Source organism: Thunnus thynnus, chromosome 1 (genome assembly GCF_963924715.1).
Source record: "Thunnus thynnus chromosome 1, fThuThy2.1, whole genome shotgun sequence".
NCBI lineage: Eukaryota > Metazoa > Chordata > Actinopteri > Scombriformes > Scombridae > Thunnus > Thunnus thynnus.
Window position 1 is genome coordinate 39,011,841 of NC_089517.1, and position 20,198 is coordinate 39,032,038.

At 39.8% G+C, this 20,198-nt stretch overlaps 1 protein-coding gene across 5 annotated transcripts in view; it reads right to left on the bottom strand.

Moving 5' to 3' along the window:
• Positions 1 to 20,198, bottom strand: part of cemip (cell migration inducing hyaluronidase 1) — a 224,739-nt gene that overhangs the window by 69,074 nt on the left and 135,467 nt on the right. For all 5 annotated transcript variants that reach the window (XM_067597803.1, XM_067597786.1, XM_067597795.1 and 2 more), the window contains 5 exons: positions 18,216 to 18,286; positions 17,395 to 17,490; positions 14,742 to 14,863; positions 9,769 to 9,916; positions 6,937 to 7,128 (listed from right to left, as the gene is read on the bottom strand). In XM_067597803.1, the coding sequence (XP_067453904.1) occupies positions 6,937 to 7,128; positions 9,769 to 9,916; positions 14,742 to 14,863; positions 17,395 to 17,490; positions 18,216 to 18,286 (629 nt within the window). The remainder of the gene's footprint in view (positions 1 to 6,936; positions 7,129 to 9,768; positions 9,917 to 14,741; positions 14,864 to 17,394; positions 17,491 to 18,215; positions 18,287 to 20,198) is intronic.

The window sequence follows — 20,198 nt, forward strand, 5'->3', positions numbered from 1 at the left end:
GAATTAATGAAACAGATTACAGTCATGTGTAGACTGACAGGAGCTCTGAGGAGCAGCCCCCCGGCTCACAAAAATAGGATTTCCACTCTGGATGGCCAAACACCCAGTGACGTCAGAGAGCTGAGGAAAAACAGAGAGGAAGGTGGGGAGGAGTGTAATGGACTGATTTCGTGATGCAGCCAGGCAGGAGAGAAATGCCAGCAGCTCAGGCAGAGATCTGAAAATAAATCCTTGACTCAGAAATCCACGGTTTGTGAATGGGTGTTGGGAAGCAACAGCTATGAGAGGACACGTCACATCATCTTACTGCTGACTTTTAGCCGCTGCAGGCACTGAGAGTATTTCCGAGAGACAAAGACCAAGGCTATTTTAATCATACAGGGGAACACTGAGGGCTGACCAGGCTGATCTGAAGAACTCTGTCTGATAACTCTCTGGGTATTTGTGCACGTATGATTAGGGATGGGAATCGAGAACCGCTTGCACTTGAGAACTGGTCTCAAATTGTCCAATCCACTGGAATCGAATGCCTCAGAGCTTATCAATTCCTCTTACCGATGCCCAGGCATGTGATGTTGACGGAACGAAAAAGGCGGAACTCAACTGTGAGGGCAGCTCAGCCTCCGGACTGTCTACAGCACACATGCTAGAGTTACCTTCCGCTATCTTGTAATTCATCTACAAAAAAGGCAGCGGTTACAAGCATTTTTTTTAATTTAATGAGTAAAAAAATGATGTTTGCGAGATGAACATGACCTAAACTGTGAACTTTCTCCGCCGTCACTTAGAGACTAATGTTAGCAGAGCAGAGCAGCGATCAGCAGTAACAAATGAGACCACTGGCCAACACACACTGCTGCATTAAACAGCCTAAACTAACTCTGAGGTGAGAAAAAGAAAAGAGAACAGAAAATAAGAAGAAAATAACTCCGTGCTCAGTCTGTTTCTTCAATGTCTTGGAAAACAGGGGCTTTCCCCGGAGCTAGCAGTGCAGCAGAGAGGCTGCTCTCCACTGCTGGAGACATGATGTTAATAACACTCCTTCTTCTGCTCATTTTGTTATTCTCATATAGACAGGAGACTGTAATTCATTAATTAATGCAGTTAACTTTTGGTTGAGGACCATTTAACATATCTACCAGTCATGTTTCATATATTCATCAGCATGCAAGGTTATTAATAAACAGTGGAGATAATAAAATAGTTGCATTGACAGTGAAACCCTGTGTAGGCCTACTTTTTTCCACACAGAAAATTGATTGGGAAATTGATAAAGAATTGGACTGATAAGCAGAATCAATAATGGCATTGGTATCAATAAAATCTTAACAATACCCATCCCTTCGTATGATGGTATTTGTAAGCAGTAAAAGAGAAAGAAAATAAATGTCTGTATTCATAATAGCATGCGTGCCAGTGTGTGTCAGCGTGAATGGGCTCAGTCAGGAACACACAGTCCTCCAGGATGCAGGCTGAGACTTTCCCTTGGCCCTGAGTCAGTCCAAACACCTTTCACTGACTCCCACACACTGCTCTAGGCTGTCTCAACCTGGCCTCTATCAGACTGGATGTTTATGTGCACATACACACATGCACACACACCGTAGACTCAGCCTTAACTCTCATGGAAGGGTTCCTAGAAATAAAGATGGTTTCAGTGTGTGATTTAAATCTTTTCAGGCAAATAGAAAGGCCAAATCACTATAGATTACATCTAGGTCGAGGAACACATTCACTACTGAGGCTTCAATAAGTGAAAGTGATCTCATCCTGAAGGAATGTCTGCGTTTTGTCAAAGATAGTACTACAGACATTAAAGTTAGAATCCTTAAGATTTCAGTCCTGGTTGACCTGTGGTTACTAGTGGTAACAGCAAGTGTCTTTTAACAACACAGCTCCAACAGATCAGTTGAAAATGATACATGTGCCAGCAAATGCACCTTGAGCAGCTACTCTGATGACAGAATTCAATAGAAGAAGATTTGGTGTATCCATTTCCAGTCCAGCCAGATGGTGGACTGAGAAGATTCATCACCTGATGTTGTTTTCATAGAGTTGACAAATTAGGAGCAGACTCTGGTTCCAGCAGTATTTTTCCGCCACTGTAAATTCCCCTTTTCAAAGTTTTCTTTCAATGATTCTCAACATAGAAACAAAAGAGACGCCTGAATACTATAACAACGCCAGGTTTATGTTACAGGCATCAGTTTGAATAATTTCAACTTCGTACTAGAGAAATCATATTTTTCCCAAGACTCTGGCACGCGGATGGCTCTAAGTGCTACAATACACATGAGCTACAGCAGCCTTTTCTATAGAGAAGAACCTACGCAAACTCAAAATGCTTCATTGATTCATAATGGGCCATTCATACATACAGTCTCAAAAGCTGGGACAGTGATAGGCTGCTATTCATTGTGAATGAGACCTAGCTTTGCAGTCTGGCAGCCCCCATTGACCTAGAGAGACTCAGAAAGCGCTTAGCTACACTACAGAGCAAAGCTGAAAGAGCCTCAACTTTATGCAAATGTCCTCTGACACAATGCGAGAGCCAATCACACTCACTTTGATTCCCATGGTAACGGAAGTACAGAGTTGTTTACTACTCCACTACATGAAAGAATGTGAAGAACCAAATGGAGGAAAAACCAATCATTGCAGTCTCCGGTGTCCCAATTCCATTTGTTGTGTTTAACAAGCTACCAGGACTTGAAAAAGAAAAGGAAACCAATTGTAAATGATGTGCTCAACGCAACACAAACACAGAGTTACAGATTAATGAGGGAGCAGAGAGTATGTCTAAGGGAGCAGAACACTTTGCCATAGTTGCTGAATTCATCCAAAATTGATGCATAATCTGAAAGCGAACTGATAAAAACTGCTGAATGTTTAATTAACAGAATCTTAAACCATTTCAGCTGGATGTTTCAAACTAAATGCATCTTGGGAGTTGGAGTTAATGGAAAACCACAGTTTATTACAACTTATTTTTGTAACTCCGGCCACCAGTTGCTTGTAATAACATTGTGCTGTGACAACACCGTGACAAACCAAACAGACCAAATGGGGAAACCAATACTGGCAGGCTATGGTGAGTCAAGTACAGTAGGTCAAAGTTAACTGTGATGGATGTTTACAATGGACAGTTTTGGTAATAATTACACATTCGTTGTAACCGTCTGTTATGACTGTCGTTAAGACTAACATGGGGGATTGTTTCCAACCTGTTGGATGGTCTGACTGCTCTTCTGTGTTTTTCAAGCTCTGCCTACACTTTGCATTAACATAAACCCAGGGCCAATCTAAGTGTGATTAAGTTTTTGTTATTCCAACATCTAAACTGTGAAAAAAGCTGCCTGATTGTGTTAAAGGTTACCAGAATTCATTACCATTTTAAGAAACTGATTCAGGACACTGTTTTACCTTTCTGTGTGAGTGATGTACTTGGACTGCTGGTTTTATGTGCATGGTCTTTTTCATTAATCAAGCTTATTTCTCGTTCGGTCACCTTTTGCTTTTAACCTTGTGGAACACTTTCCAACAAAGTGGTTTGTGTTTTAAGTCCTATACGAGTAAATAGGACTTAACGTGGCTCGCCATTTCAATTTAGAATGAAATTCCTTCAAATTAAGTGCTAAATGTGTGTTTGTGATTATTGTGGCCTGGCCTTTCTAAAAGATTTTGTTACAGCCTCAGCAAGTGGCCTAAAATGTTTTACCGGCACACTGTTGAGAACCGAATAGAAGTAGAAAACACAGCTCAACTCTCACAGAGACTACTTTAAGCTGAAGAACCTTTCTTCAAGCTGACGCCTCCATCTACTCAGATGGAGATGGTGAGTGGTGGCTTCCTCAGCTTCTCTACATACTTTCTCCTCTCTCTTTTAGCATGCTCCAGCAAACAGGAAAAGTATGTCCCTCTGTTTGCTCCAGCAAACAGAGGGACATACTTTTCATGGATTTTATTAAGTCAGTTATGCTGTGCAGCAAATACAACACAAATATCCCACAGAACAATCTTGGCAACAAGTAGCTTGTGAAACAATCTTGGCAACAAAGACTATGGAAAGGATGGCCTTTTTGCGGGCATGCCTGAGTGATCTGACATCACTTAGATGGGGAAGAAGAGGTATTTTTCAAACGAAATGTTCAGAGCAGGTTTAAGCACTGGCTTTTGACTTGAAGGAGGCATTTTTACATATGTTCACCTCATGTTTGATAACTCTGACCATCTTTAATGTAGACATTATAACAGTATATAAATGACAGAAAAACAAAAAAAGCCTGTTATGTTCCCTACGTTTGTAATTTTATCTCAAAGATAGAAGCCTCCCTGTTTACCGATTATTGCCCTACACCTGCACCAGAGCTGCATTTTCAGCTGCATGTTGTTCACTAAAAATGAGTCTAACCAACAACATATTCTGTGTTATTTGATCAGTGGATCAGTTTTATACACCGGAATAGTAGAAGACAAGTAGAAACAGCTACAGTGAGCAAAAAGTTGAGGATGAAATCTGATTACAGATGCTCACAGCATGGCTCGGCATATCATGCTGCACCCCAGCAGTATAAAAAAGTTATTAAAAAAAATTATTGACTTTCTTCTTTATTAAAATAATGTGAGGCAATGAATTGTCTCAGCTCACAGTTTGTTTGGCTGTGGGGGATACAGAGAGCGGAAGGGCGATTTTACATGCCACAGTGCCACTGAAAGTCTTTCACACTTTCTCAAGAATGCTACAATTTGATAATTGTGAGTCAAAACCTGCAAGAACAGTGAGAGACAAACTGGCGGCCATAAGAGAGGTCTGGGAGAAGTGGGTGGACTGTCTGCTATAATGGTTAAGCTACATTTGGGTCCAAAAAAGAAAAGGTATAAATGCAGTTGCAAGAACAATACTTTCCACTCATATCTTGGGATGTTTGATTTGAAAGAAAACTTATTTTAATTCTAACTATTCTAATCTTTCATCTGTTTCACTCTGCAGATGTCTCTCGTTTTTCACTCTGCATTGAGTGTTTTGTCAGAATGAGAGAGAGTGATGGTTATTTTGGGTGCTTTAACTGTGCGCTCTCCCTCATGCCTCTATGCGCTTTTTTTCCTCCATTTCCCGGTTGATGATCATGGAGGCTGCTGTGGAAATTGTAAATGAAAGTTGTGACAACATTTTAGGTGCTAATTCAAAAGGCTTATCTCTGACTGGTCACCGCAGTTACAGTAAAATCAGGTGCATCTACAGAGCCTCACCCCTCATTAAACTGATATAACAGCTACATGAGTTTCATATTTTACCTGCAAGACTTGTGTTTTAATGCTGTTGTTCATTGTATTAGTTCAGTTATAAAATCTAAAGGCACCGCGGAGCATCTCTCTTTACAGCACTGCCAGCCAGAGAGTCAATCACACTAGATGGTAGAGGAGGAGACGACTGAGACACTGGTGTGTACCTGTTTAAACAGAAGTTTAACCGACTTTGCTGCATTTAACATTGCAGCTGAGAGCGTCACAGCTCGGAGCAGGAAACACAGTCACTCTGCATCGCACTGCTGACCTCCACTTCCATCAACTCCATTTGGAAAGACAAACAGCCAATGAGGAAACTCCAACACACACCAGCCGACCAATGTAACTTTATCACTCACTCAGGCACTCACAGACAACCGTGGTTATAGGGCTGATCCGTGGCCGGTCTAGCCAAAAATGGAAGACTAGCATTTTGTAGTTGAATTCCTCATTGTACAGTATATAAGAATACATCACTATGAAATATATTGCTAAAAAAGTTCTGCTATTGTTTCCCTTCAATGATGATGTATTCAAAACTACTTTCTGCACATTTCTGCTACTTTTTTAGACTATACAAGTGCTATCTCTTGCTAAAAAATTGTACCTTTAGCAATTACAATAATAATAATAATAATACTAATAAACCTCTACTTTAATAAAGAAAGCAATTATGAGAGGTGTGTTGTAATAAAAACAAGTGGTGTCCACTGATTAAATGCAGTCTGTCTGCACTGTGAAGAGTGAAAACCCAAATATTCACAAAGTTAGTGATGAATGACAGGTTGTTTCTTCATGCAAAATAGATTAGGGGTTTAAAATTGAATTAAGCTGATTTATTTTCAAATCATTTTTGACCCTTAGGACAAGGGGAGTATACAGAATTTTAAGACTACACAATTAATAATGTTTCATGGGCACTGCAATTCTGAAAATATTGCTAGCAGCAGTTGTTGGTTGATTCAAACCATAAAGCTGATATTGGATGTCAAAAATATGCATCTTTTTACCTAACATAGCATGAGGCCTTGTAGTCAGTGAAAGCAGAAGGAGGGTTCACCTTTGTTAGTTCTGCCTTGTTAATTGATGGAAATTAAAGAGGAACGCCATTTTAAGAGTTCATATGCAATCATACTACAGAAATCTTGTTTTGAGTACAAGGACACAAACCCTTATTGGTATCAAAGTCAGTTTCAGATGTATGTTTCCAGATGTAGGAAGGTACAGTGTACTTTTCCAAGTTTTGTCTTTCCCAGGATCGAAATTATGTGATTTTTAAAAAATGGGCAGCATTCCCCTTTAAGTTAAACCACATACCAATTCCAAGAATAAACATTTAGTTACAGCATTATGGGGGCAGTGAGAGCCTATGAGAGCCTAAAGGCTTTAGAAGTGGGCTTATGACCCACTTTTCCAGCCAGTGGTCACTTCAATTACAGACAAGGAAAATGTGAGTTGGGAAGTTTACTCTCCTCTACATCAACAGCTACTCTCAAAAGATTACTCTCAAACATGTCAAAGAACACTATGGACTACACTGTATGTTAATGGCTAAAATTGATTAGTATGAGACCTAATGTTAATAGTAATAGATCTGAATTTTAACTGCACTGATGTCACATGTTTATAACATGTCATAGGATCTCTCACCTTGGACCTTGACCTGGTTGGGTTTGCAGGTAGTGCAGGGAAGCAGGATGAACTCTTCAGCCTGGTGCATGGAGTAATCAGTACTGGCCACCACCACCTTATCCCCGGATGCCCAGCCCTCTGGTTGGTCAGCAAGCTCCAGGATGCTGCTATTGGACATCATGTCAATAGTAATGGAGGCCTGTGGACGAACTACAGGGGGAGACAGTAAGCGTTAGGGTTTGAAGAATGCAGCATAGCTAAATTCACACAGGCCAGGCACACACAGCACTAGCCTACATTGAGAAGGTCAAACCCCACCCATGTACACAATACATGTGTGCATATTTAAGACCAACACTCATTTCCAACAATTTTGTTTGGCAGCACTGAGCAATGTGGTCAACAATATTTTTTATATTTCTAAGCCTTTTAACTGAATAACTTTTGACTTACTGTATGTCATGTGTGAGTGTAGGATCACAACTGGAGATGCCTGCCTGAACTGGCTTTCATATTTCCATATTTTAAAGTGTTCTCAGATTCTTGTGTTTCCTTCAATAACAATATCTTAGGCCACCTCCATTCATGATCACTTGGAGTGGCTGCTTTTCAGACGTTCTTCTGCCCATTCATGTCAGCTCCTTCTGGGGAATCCCAAAGTATTCTCACTCTTGATGGGATATATAATCCCTGCATTATTCTGGGTCTGTCCCAGGGTCTCTTCCCAGTTGGACATGCTCGGAAAACCTCTCAGAGGAGATATGAAGTAAGCGCCCTTATCAGATGTCCAAACCACCTCAACTGGCTCCTTTCAATGCAGAAGAGCATCGGTTCCACTATGATCCCTTTCTTGGCCAAGGAAACTCATTTCACTGCTTGTATCCACAATCTCATACTTGAGGTCACTACATTGGTTGGAACATTGATTGATCTAACCCTAATCAAGAGATGCAATCATCTTTACCATAAGAGTTTGGTACAACAACCACATTAATACTGGCACAGCACAAATCTGTCTGTCAGTCCTGCGTTACATCTTACTGTTATTGTGTGTTTTCTTGTGAGATACAAAGAGAAACAGTAGACATGGTGAGTTTGATGTTTTGATACAACATACTCAGACATGTACAAACCACGCAGCAACCTCTGGGGCTGAAAAATGAAGCCAATGTGGAAGTGGCAAAAACCTGCATTCTATCTAATAGACATCATGGGGCGACTCCACTGGCAGCAAAAAGAAGTCCAATTGTATGGAAGTCTATGAGAAAATGACCCTACTTCTCACTTTATTTATTAACTCAGTAAACTGTTTCCTAATGAGTTTATGATCTCAATTGCTAGTTTCAAGTCTTCTTCAATACAGCATGATGTTCATTTTGTAAATTAGTGTATTATGGTCCAATTTAATTTAAATTTGACTATAAAGCAGGGTATGCTTTAGGGCGTGGCTACGTCGTGATTGACAAGGCGCTACCACGGCGACAATGTTGCTTACTTAATGTAACCATTGCATATAGGCGTAGCTGCTGCTATTTCACAGTGTGTTTTCAGTTGACTAAAGTTAATTGAACATTGTGGTCGCCTAAAAAAGTCTTGTTCAGCGTTTGGTTTTAATAAAAGACCTATCAATGAGTTGGATTACCATAGATTGTAAATGCACCGTGCTAACAGAGCTAGCAGCTAGCACTATGGTCAGCTCACACAATGTCTACACAGACTGTGTAGCAAAAGCAGCATATTAGCAGAGCAGCAGCAGCAGTTTCAGTCCTCCGTCTATACAGGATGGGTTCAGGCACAGTATTGAGAGTCACCTGTGTTTCAGCAGTGCATAAAGCCCTACACACAATCACTTCACTTAGGCACATAAAACCAAAGAAAAGAAGCATAAAAATGTCCTTCAGGTTGCAGTTATACATGTTAAGCATGAGTGAAACACCTGTGTAAACAGCTATATTGATTAAAATAGAGGTGTATCTGTTCATGTCTCAGTGACATGTCTCACCTCACATTGAAGGGAAACAGGTTTTCCTAGAATGAGTGGGCATACAGTTGTACTATGACATCTTTTGCATGCAAGGCAATTGTGGAATGATGTAAATGGGTTGTACCCGTTGTAAACTTTGACAAAGATAACACCAACACTCCCGAGAACTCTCTGCATAACACAAACACACACACACACACACACACAGACAAGCCCAGACAGAGTCTGTGGTATCTCAGTGTGGATGGAGCAGCGTCTGTGAACTCTGAGCTGACAGTGTTTGCCTGCACCATGATATGGGCTCCATGCATTCCAACCATAGCAGCCTGCCCACACACACAACACACACTCTGCAGCACAGCCAGAGAGTGTGTGTCTGTGTATATATACATACACACTAAAAATCACTGGGTCAAAATGTACCCAATATGGGTCAGAACAACACCAACACAACATTGGGTTAATGTTACCCAGAGAGCCACTCAACACTTTTTTTGACCCAGTTTTAATGTTCTTATCATATTACTGTTGCGTTAACTAATGCTTATTATAATCTATTCTACTCTTTTTAAACGTACATGTCACAGCTTGTTATTGGTTGTCAATAACTTGTGCATCTTTTGCAGTTTTAAACATCATATGCACATCATTTTGTACAAGTAACGATAAATTTGTGGCACTTTTAAGCTAAAACTTGAGCTTGGTGTGTTTAACACTGGGTCAAAGTAACCATACTTTAACCATATTTCAGGTTGGGTAAATAACTCAGTGCTCCCATTTAAAAAGCATAGAAGTGAAAAAACGCTCATACACATACTGTAGTCACAAACATACACACAGAGACTGACAGTAAATGACAAACTTACCAAGTTTTCCACAAAGGAATCGGACTCTATAGTTGCGACAGAGGCCATGAGCCTGGTCCTTGTTGAGGCAGACAAAGCCATAGTCCTTGTCATTCTTGTGGATCACATCTCCTGTCTGGTTGGAAGGTATGCCATCATGAGTTTCAGCCTGGACAAGGGAAAGATGGATTATAAAATGAAAACAAGGTACTATTGATAACACCAATTTCCAACATGAAAACATTGTTGTTAAATTTTGTGACACACCAATGGTATGAGCCTTTTTGCACGGGTGTTACCAAGCACATTAACAATGGACCATGAAACTGAAGCAGCTAAATGGAATTCAGCCATCATTCATTTTATTAATTACACCTGTGTTTTTCCTATTGTCACATGTTAAAATGTTTTCTCTGAAAAAATGCCTATTGTGGATAACAATGTTCCTCAAAATGAAAGGAACACTTCAAAATGTTGGGAAATATGCTTGTATTGTTGCTGTGTCAGCTGCAATGGATATTGAGAAGTTGTTTGTCTTGTCTTGGCAGTTTCCGTTGTCCGCCATACTAGTCTAGGTTAACTTTATTGCTACTGCTGGTTGCCATTTCTCGCTGGAATTTCATGTGTCATGTTGGTTAGCTACCGAGCTGTAAGATATCTATAAATTACTTGCTGTAAAACAGCTGTGGTAATGAAAGGATGTGAGTCCCATATCCAATCCAGTTTCAACAACATTTTTCCACATATGAATTCACTGCTAACCTCAAAATTGCTCTCTTATATGAACATTATACATGGGACCTATGACAGCTTTACTGCTGCATGCTTGCAGAAACAGTGTTCTTGTGCTTTCCAATAGATTTCTCTTCATAACAGAGCTGATGGCAGTGGAGAGGCCAGCAGAAGCTGCCAGTTTCCCTTGTTTTTATTCAAAGGTTCATTTAGTAAATGATGCCAATGTCTGAAAATGTATGTGGTAACAAATTACTGACAATTCTGTACATGCTTTTTTTCTGATAAACCTCTCCCAAAAAAAGTAATAAAACTATGACCTGTTGAACTTCAGTACCCTCAGTGTTACAATTACAGCACAAAGTCTTGGAACAACAAGAGGAGAGTGCAGATGTTCAGCCTCAGGCACTGAGAAACTCCACATTTCCTTAGGATGGTCAGATAATCCAAAACAAATCACAACCACATTACGTAACATATTGGAACGAGACAACAAAAAACACTTGGTTGCTAAAATTAGAGATCCCACAGAGGCAAATTAGACAGTAAAAACTGCAAACTGAGGAAAACTTTGACTATGTCCAGATTCAGCAGGAAAATGATGACACATACAGAGCTGACAACCCAGAGAGGAGAGGGCTGTTCTCACTAAATGTATAAGAATTAAATAAATTTGAACCTACCTACTATATGGTAAAAGACAGCCAGAAAACTATATTTCCAACAATCTATTGGGAATTGTTTTTAATTTTGCAAAACACTCCATTAAGAGATCAAGAGAACAAGAGGGAAGATTGTAGAACATACAAAATAGATGCAATAAAGGTAGCAAATTGATCAAGTTATATAGCTGCACAGCGATCATAAAAAAGGGCAGCTGCAGGCTACAGCAGCTATTCTTCATTGTAATGGAATGGGTGTTGGAGGTGGTGTGGGCAGACCTGGCACTACTGCTTATCTTCATGAAAAGGAAAACAGCTGCTGCGTTATGGTGCCAGCCTGGATCCACATTCACTGACTGCAGCCTTGCCATGTCCCAGCAGCACAGTAATAGCAGGCTGGCTCAGTGCTGCTGAGTAGTTAAGCAGTTAAGCTTAAACTGTTGTAGGAATCCAACAGAACATCAGCATTGCTGTTTCTTCAGCAGAACCTATAGATATATTTTTGATCAGAGAGTTGCTTTATGGCTTCCTCTTCCTTGGTGTGAGATTTGTTATGGCAGTGAGAGAGTGTGAGACGGAGCCTGTGAGAGAAAGGGGAGAGTTGGCAACCTTCTGGTCACGATAAGATCAAGACTTGACTGAGTGAGTCACTGTTGTTGGTCCAATAATGCTACAACGCTGACTGCTCTTAGAAATACAATTTCCCCTTTTCCTGACAACGGACATACTTTGGTGTTCAAGAACAGACCAACAGACAGTCAACAGATGATACTTTGGCGTATCAAATTCAGATGTGCACGTGATCATTGTGCTAGCATGCTGCTAGTTGTTGTTGTGTTGGTTTTTTTTTTCAGCTTTATTCTTATTGATCTTTTCTGGCAAAAAGAAAGGGCTACATGATAGTGTATAGGAACAACATATGTTATAGGGACATACTCTATATGTAGGCCATTTTTTTCCAGTATCACATATTGATCATATCGTAGTCCTAAAGGTTCTATATGTAGAATTGTGAAGAAATTTACATGTTTTAATGTTTTTTTTATTGCCAAGGAGTGAACAGGTATTAATGTCACATAAAAAATGAAACCATCCCCAACTTTCTTGGTCGTCTGTAACAGCCTGTGGATTGATTTCTATGTGAAGGACCCGGGCCAGATTTTCTGCGAAAATCAAACGGAAGTCACGTTTTGCACACTCCTGAGTGCATTGCCTTTCTCCTGCTAACGTCAACAAACGACCTGCATAACCCATTGATGTGCTGTAATAGCTGGATAGAGCTAATTTTTCCCAGTGGCCAAAATCCCCCTGCAGCCCGAAAAGCATTTTCCCAAAAGACCACCATTGTAAAAAAAACGTCTGTAAAACTGTTGACAGGACACCTCGAACTGCAGACAAGGTCGATTATGACTCTTTCTACTATGAATTTTTGATCCATGGAGGTTTTATATTTGTAAAAGTTTCCTCAAGCCAAGAAAAGTGATTTTAAAATCTGTGATGTCATCACAATGCAAAGTCTATAGGAAACCTGGAAGATAGATTTTTTTTTTTGGCGTATGCATTAGCCCAGCAATTCTTATTGGACTAAATGAATGCTGTTTTAGTCCAGTATCCAGCTCTTATAATACATGGCATAACCACACAACTACACAACAAACAGCGTTACTGACTATAAAACCCTGCAGATGTTAGCTCTCCAGCTAATGAGATGGCTAGTTGCCTCCATCAACCACTACACATTTCACAACAAAACAACCCTACAATGACAAGTCACCCACCCGAGCACACACAGCTAAAACATTATTAGCAGAACATTACTAACCCCTTTTGTTTTTCCTGTTGGTGGTCAAAAGTTCGTAATAAGCACACATTTCACAACAAAACAGCAGTGCATTGCGCCCCAGCCACAACTTGTTGCTGCCCGGACACAGCCTGCTGCTTGCCGGAGGGGTTGGTTGATTAACGCATATTTGGGCGAGCTGGGTGTAAGTGTAAGTGAGGAAAGACATCACCTTCAATAGTCTCATTTTCACTTGTAGACTTGCCACACATTTATCCCAAGAAGTGTTGCAAAAGTCAAAGCGTAAATTTGTGACGTGAGAGAGCACATTTGTGAAGTTGCAGTGACTGATTCAAGAGGTTGTAATCAACGAGTTGTGGTTGTACTGGAAAATAGACTCAAGTAAAAAAAAAACATATATATATATGAGTAAATGTTGGATTACAAGCTTGCAGCTGTCATTGTATTTATGTAAATATCAATCTACACATTTGTGAATATTTTTCTGTGACTTCACATTCAGATATTCAGATTCAGGATATTTTCTGAGTGAAAATTTCAACATACAAGTTCAGATTTTTGCTCTACAAGTTCTCACATTGTATTCTACAAGTTCTCAAAAAGAAGTCTTCAAGCTCTCACATTTTGAAACATAATTACCTTCATAATAAACCTTACGACTGAGTAATTACACTATACAACACACTGAACAGTAACTGCTGGAGTTCTGGAGATAGAGAGAACTCCACTCCCAAAAATCCTGAGACCACAAAACTGTTGGATGTTCTTGTACCAAAACAAACATAGAAACAACCAGCTGCTTGTACTGTTTATATGCAGTGCAAAAGGCAAAAAAGGATAAAAAAAAAAAAATAGAGAGTTTGAATGAGATTCTGGATGAAGAGGCATGAGTAATGTGGACTGTAGAACCTACAGAGGGAACTGAAGGTGAGCGAATTTCAGGCTGAGATAGGTTGTGGTAGGTTTTTGATTTGATGTTGTAGAGGTGTTCATTCTCTTTACAGCTTGATCAGTATTTCAGCTGCACTCACACCGAAAACCTTTTCTCACCATTTTCCCCTTCTTTTTTTAATTTACCAGTATCCCTCAGGTGACACATGATTTGCAAATATCAAATATTTTTTAAAAAATCTATATGAGAACAACTAGCAGCCACTGGACCGGAAGAGTTCAGATTAGCTTCTTTACATATCACACACTAACTTGGACCCATCAGCTGTCATGCCCAAATTATATTCATAATTGGCTCAACAGTCGTAATGCGTGTCCCTGCCTTATAATAACAAACAAGCATATTTTCCCAGAGAGTTTGAATGTTCCTTGAAGCGCAGGCCTGTGAAGAGGGCTAGGACTGATGAACTGTAGACAGCTGATGTTTGGATGTTAAGACATTAGAATGCCAGATGCATCTAATTAGTAGATTTACCACTGTTTCATCTAAAGATGAACCTGAAATAATTTTCAAATATTTCACCTGTGCAGTTTGCTAGAAACAGACGTCACCTCAGGCTGTCTAACATTTACACAGATGAATCTGGAGGAACTCTGTGTAAAATGAGTGATAAATATTACCTTAGCAAAATCTTTAAGCTTTACAGTTTCTGTTGATAACCTCACTGTGCTGTTTCATATCACTTCAGAAGAACGTGATAATTACCCAGTTGCCAGCATCAGCAGCTCTCATCTCTGTGGCTTGGAGACTGCATTTTGCTATCAGTATCTGTGATCAGCAGACAGGGTATCTGTGGGACTCATATGCATATATGCATGAGCGTTTGATGAAGTAAGAAGAGATTTACCTGGATGTCCAGTGGACTGCTACACAGTCGGTCTGGATAAGCCTCATGCAGGTCCGATAGTTTCTCCCAGTCTCCAGATCCTCTCTCATCATCCCTGTCAAACCATTCTGTCCACTCTGCCTCTGTGGGACACACACACACACACACACCACCAGTAGCTCCCAGTTCAGTGGTCAGACAGCTAAGCGGTAGATATTACAATAATCTATGTCAAAGCTTTGACTTGTAGTCCATTTAGTCTGTCAGAGAACATTTGTAGCAGGGTAATTGAAGGGCTCCCATTATGTTCTCTGTCTGGCTGCCACAGTGGGGGACATGCAATTGACTACTGTGGGCCTGAATTTCAGTCTGAAGCCCCACACAGTCAGACTGCCTGAGAATGTTTGTGAGAAGCTCTCACAGCTTCTTCCACTGTGTGTTTATCTGCAGGCATGCGCACATGTCCATATATGCATGCTGGAGAGTGGCAGTTTTATTAAAAGAGCTGCTATCTGACGGGAGATGAGAAGCATCTAATTGGAATCAGCTATGAAGCAGTGTTGAAGGAAGGGTCGATAATGGTAGCATGCCAGACGGCTGGGACTGAGGCAGACGTATTGATGAGAAGATGATGTGGTGATGATACCACCAAGGCTGATCAATTACAGCTCAGGAAGAATTTAAAGAGACCAAGTGAGATGATGAAACACGTGTAGGAGTTTTGTTTGCCTGTGTATGTCTGTGTGTCTGTATTTATTAAGGTCCTGCAGTTGAAATTACAGCCTGTTACAACCACCATACTGTCAGGCAGAAAATAAGCTATTCTCAGTCCTGCTACCATAAAGATGCATTACACTGACTGCTTCAGTAGCTCGCTTCATGTTAAGTGATCTTATCAAAGATACTTATTATGCCAGACCATTGACTGTATATAAATATGGACGTCATGACAGCTCCCCAAAAATGAAGCCAAAACATCTCGATCGCCCCCTGGTGGCTGGCTGCAGTATACGTCATAAGTCCCGCCCCCTCCGTGTTAGTAGATGGGACATGAGCCAAACTAAAAACTTAAAGTATACGTTAATTAAATTTTTCCCAAATATGGTTTCTGACATTTTAGGTAGTTCTTATCACGCTGATGTTTGTCGAAGTGATAATTTTTCTGTTCTGTTTTTAATTAGTTTGATGATATAAAAAGGGGGCATTGCATCATGATTGACAGCTGTGACAGCCACTCTCTAATCTTTGTTAGATGACGGGACGGCTGAGGGGGTGTGTCCCACGGGCCGTCATTCCGCCATGTGACTCTACTGCGTATACTGCGTGGAAACACTTCGTCCATATTTCTATACAGTCAATGTGCCAGACTTGTGAAGTCCAAACCTAGAGTTAAATTTCATCATATTCCAACTTCAGAGATTTATTGGTATCAGCAATAAAAAGGCTGTGGTGGGAAAAAAACTATTAGCTCCTATTAGCTCACTACTATGTGAGCTAATAGGAATTGATAATGAGTCCCAGCATAATATCCTGTCATTAAATGATTGTGCGTGTCAAGAGTAATAACATTAACTGATGTGAAAATGTATCAGTGGATTCACAGTGAGGAGTGGCATCCCTTGCTAACCCTGAACCTAATAATGTATACTAATTAATGCTTAAAACTCAACTCTCTCCACCCAACCAGCCAAAGCAGAAGGCCCCCACCTAGAACCCAGTTCTGCTTGAGGGGGAGTTTTTCCTTGCTGCTGTCTCCAAGTGCTGCTCATGGGGGAACGTTGGGTCTCTGTAAATTAAAGAGTACGGTCTAGACCTGCTCTATGTGAAAAGTGCCCTGAGATGACTTTTGTTTTGATTTGATTTAAACTGAATTAAAACAGCAAACTAATTCTTAAAATCTATCAGCGATGCAGCCTGAGAACTCATAAAATACACATTGGTTTTCACAATTCACGTTGGTTCATTTTCTTCAGGAATTTGACTATGAACAAATTGCGAGTGTGTTGAAGTGAAAGCAGCAGTGTAGTGCTAGTCTTAATGTTTTTTTTACACTTTGTTAAAGAGGATATTTCAATTGACATAAAAAGCTTTTTAAAAATAGATTTTGATGACCCAATAGATAAAAAACACTCAAAAAGGTCAGAGGGACTCAAATCGTACCAATTTTAAAAAAGCTATTTATAATACCTTTTTTAAAATTGATCATTTTATTATTTGAATATAATGAAACACAGTAAAACTCTATGATTATTGGTGGCATACTATAGGGTCCATAGTTGAACTGATCTAGCATCTAGCAACAGGGAAACTTGATTCTAAAAAAACTGCAAATGTGTCAGATATCCACTTGATATGACTAACTCAGACTGCTGAAGCCTCATATAAGCTTCATATAAGCTTCACATCACCCTTTAAATGACTGTGTGGACACACTGTGGATTTTTTCCCCCATCACTTCCATTGAAAGCACATTTGAAGGGGATCTTTTGATAGCCAGTGTGAACAGGAGGAATAATTACAGTGAGGAAAACCTCTCTCACTGTTCATATGGACACCTGACTGCTGTTTTAAGACGCACTTAAAACAGTCACTTCGCTCAATAAAACACATACATGTTGTACAACACTTCCCAGCATTATTGTGCTTCTGTGCATGTGTGTGTGAGAAGAGTTACCTTGCACCCACTGGCTGCTGGTGGTGATGGTAAAATGCTCCCCATAACTCCAATGGAAAACACGAGAGCTCCGGGCCTCTGAGGACGCCTTGGTCCCTTTTAAAAAAAACACACACACACACATACACACACACACATTATGGAAATTCTGTTAAGCCGGGTATACACTGTGTGATTTTGGGCTGTCCCAGAAGAGAGATGACCAACGTGAAAGAAACTTAAATTTAGAATATCCATCTCACAGTGTGACTGCTGCTACGATCTATGTCTAACCAACCAACAGGAATGCAGCATGAAATGATGCACTGATCAACGTGACACTGGCACTAAACCCAGTGATGGAGGTAAAACAAGCAAAAGAAAATGTTTGGGATTCGAGCAAAGAAGAAAATCTTGTTGAGTTGTAGCAGCGGAAGCCTTGTTTGTATGATGTGTCCTCCACCTGTTATCATGACTGCGCCAAGAAGGACAAAGCTTTATTCTTGCTTTATTGTTTACCACTATAGAGGTGCAGAGGGATGACGCATGCTGATGACGTTTTCTTGTATATTGACTGTTGTAGCCTACGATTCAGCAGGTGTCATCATCATACAGTCTACATACATCAAACTTTATGTTGTCCCCAAGGTTAGTAGATCCATGTTGCACAGTGTAGCTTGCAAACTTATAAGATTGCTGAAATCTCACAGTCTATAGGTGCCATTATGTAACACATCATGTAACACAGAGCCAGAGGATCACTAGAACATGTAAGCTTTTTTTCTGAATGTTGTAGAGAGCGAAAGATCAGGCAAGAAGCAAAATTTAGAAGGGATTCCTACCTTGATAGACAGCGTGATCCTCCACAACAGAAGAAGCATCACCTTTCACGACTATAAAAGTCCAGGGATGCCTGTAGGCGAAAAAGAGAGGAGAGATGAAGCAGGAGAAGGAACAGGAAGAACCAGACAGACAGACAGAAAGAGAGACAGATGAAGCCGGAAAATGAAGAGGACAAACAAATAGAAATGTGAGGAACATCTACAATAGACTACACACACACACACTGTATGTCCAACCATGGCAATTCGTGAAATAGTCACGAAATTGAACCTAGTGATTCGTGTCCACGGACATGAATTTTCCAATTTTTTTTCTTGCCACTCAGCACAACTTTCAAACTAATGTATTTCAATAGGAGTACCTTTCATGCCTGCAGCACTTTTTCTCTGGACTCAGGAGCACAGAGGATTTTTTCTCAGTTGTAATTTATTTTTAAACTATAACCACTATATTACTCAACATTTAGTCACGGGATTTTATTCTTATTTTTATTTCTTTATCAGTCCTGTGCCAGGAAGTATTTTCCTCCCTGCTGATTTTAATGATATCCTCAACAACGCTCCAAAAGAATCACTGAAGGGTCCTTGATAGTGATGCAATACAGCAAAATGAAGGGTTAGTGTTATGGCCATTGGTTTTAATTATTTCATCTTCGATTGTGATGAATCAAGTTTTTTTGTCAGTTTTGGACAATAGCAGAAGGGACTACATTAGCCTACCCATGATCCTCAGCGACTGTTACTATGGTGAAGACACCAGCTAAAGCCGTGACATAACATATATTCAGTATAACATTATATATAGTACTGCAGATTGGTGGTTACAATCAGGAACAAAATACTGAGTACAGAGACAGACAGACAGATAGATGCCTACATTTTTGGGGGGTGCAGAATAACATTTCTAGCAAGAAATATAAAATTTATTTTCATAACATTCGTTCAGTGAATGTATATGGTATTTAGCTTGTCACTTGATACAGGGATTCTTGCAGGCTTTCTATCTATTGCTATGGTGGTTGCTATGACTGCTGCTATGACTGAAACCATGTACTTTCATGATTTTGGAATAATTTTCTTTGCATTGTGTATGATGTTCAATAAAAAAACATGGATTTTAGAGTGCCCCAGGAATGAATTGAATTTGAAATCCCAAATTCATAGCTTTGCAATTAGCTGACCAGAGGAGATCAGTTTCCCCCATAGTGAATGTAGACTTTTCAATGTATGTTACCATAGAAACTGCTCTGAGAGCAGGAAAGTTAGTCGTTAATCTACTGCAATTTTTAACATATTGGTAAGCATTCAGGATAAATAATAATAAACAAGCTGTTTAAACACAGTTTGAAGCGCTGCATAACTCCCAATGACACTGAACCCAAAACCTCATTTCTAGAATACTAGCTACATTACCTGAAATAAACCAACATCTTTACTTTTTCTTGTCATAGATCATCTAGATGCAGTGTAATTACCAGCTCGGCTTTACTAGATATTTGATATATACAGCAGGTATATCATTTTATGACCATATATTTACAACCCTATTTTGCAAACCGGAAGAACTACAACTGTGGTGCTGATTTGTGTCAAGGTGAATGGCGCTGCTCTAGGGAACTGTAGTTTTTTTTTTTGTTTGTTTTTTAAATATTAGTGTTTTTCCTAATGTAGCCGCTTCTGCTATTGTCCAAAACTGACAAAAAATACTTTATTTCTCAGAATCAAAGGTGAAATAATTAAAAGCAATGGCCATAACATTAACCCATGGTATTGGAGTTATCAAGGACACTTTCATGTTTTTGTGTGGAGAAATGTTGAGGATATCATTAAAATTGAAAGTGAGGAAATTACTTCCCGCCACAGGACTGATAAAGAAATAAAAACAAGGATAAAATCCTGTGATTAAATGTTGAGTAATATAGTGGTTGTAGTTTAAAAATGAATTACAACTAAGAAAAAAACAATACATCTTCTGTGCTCCCA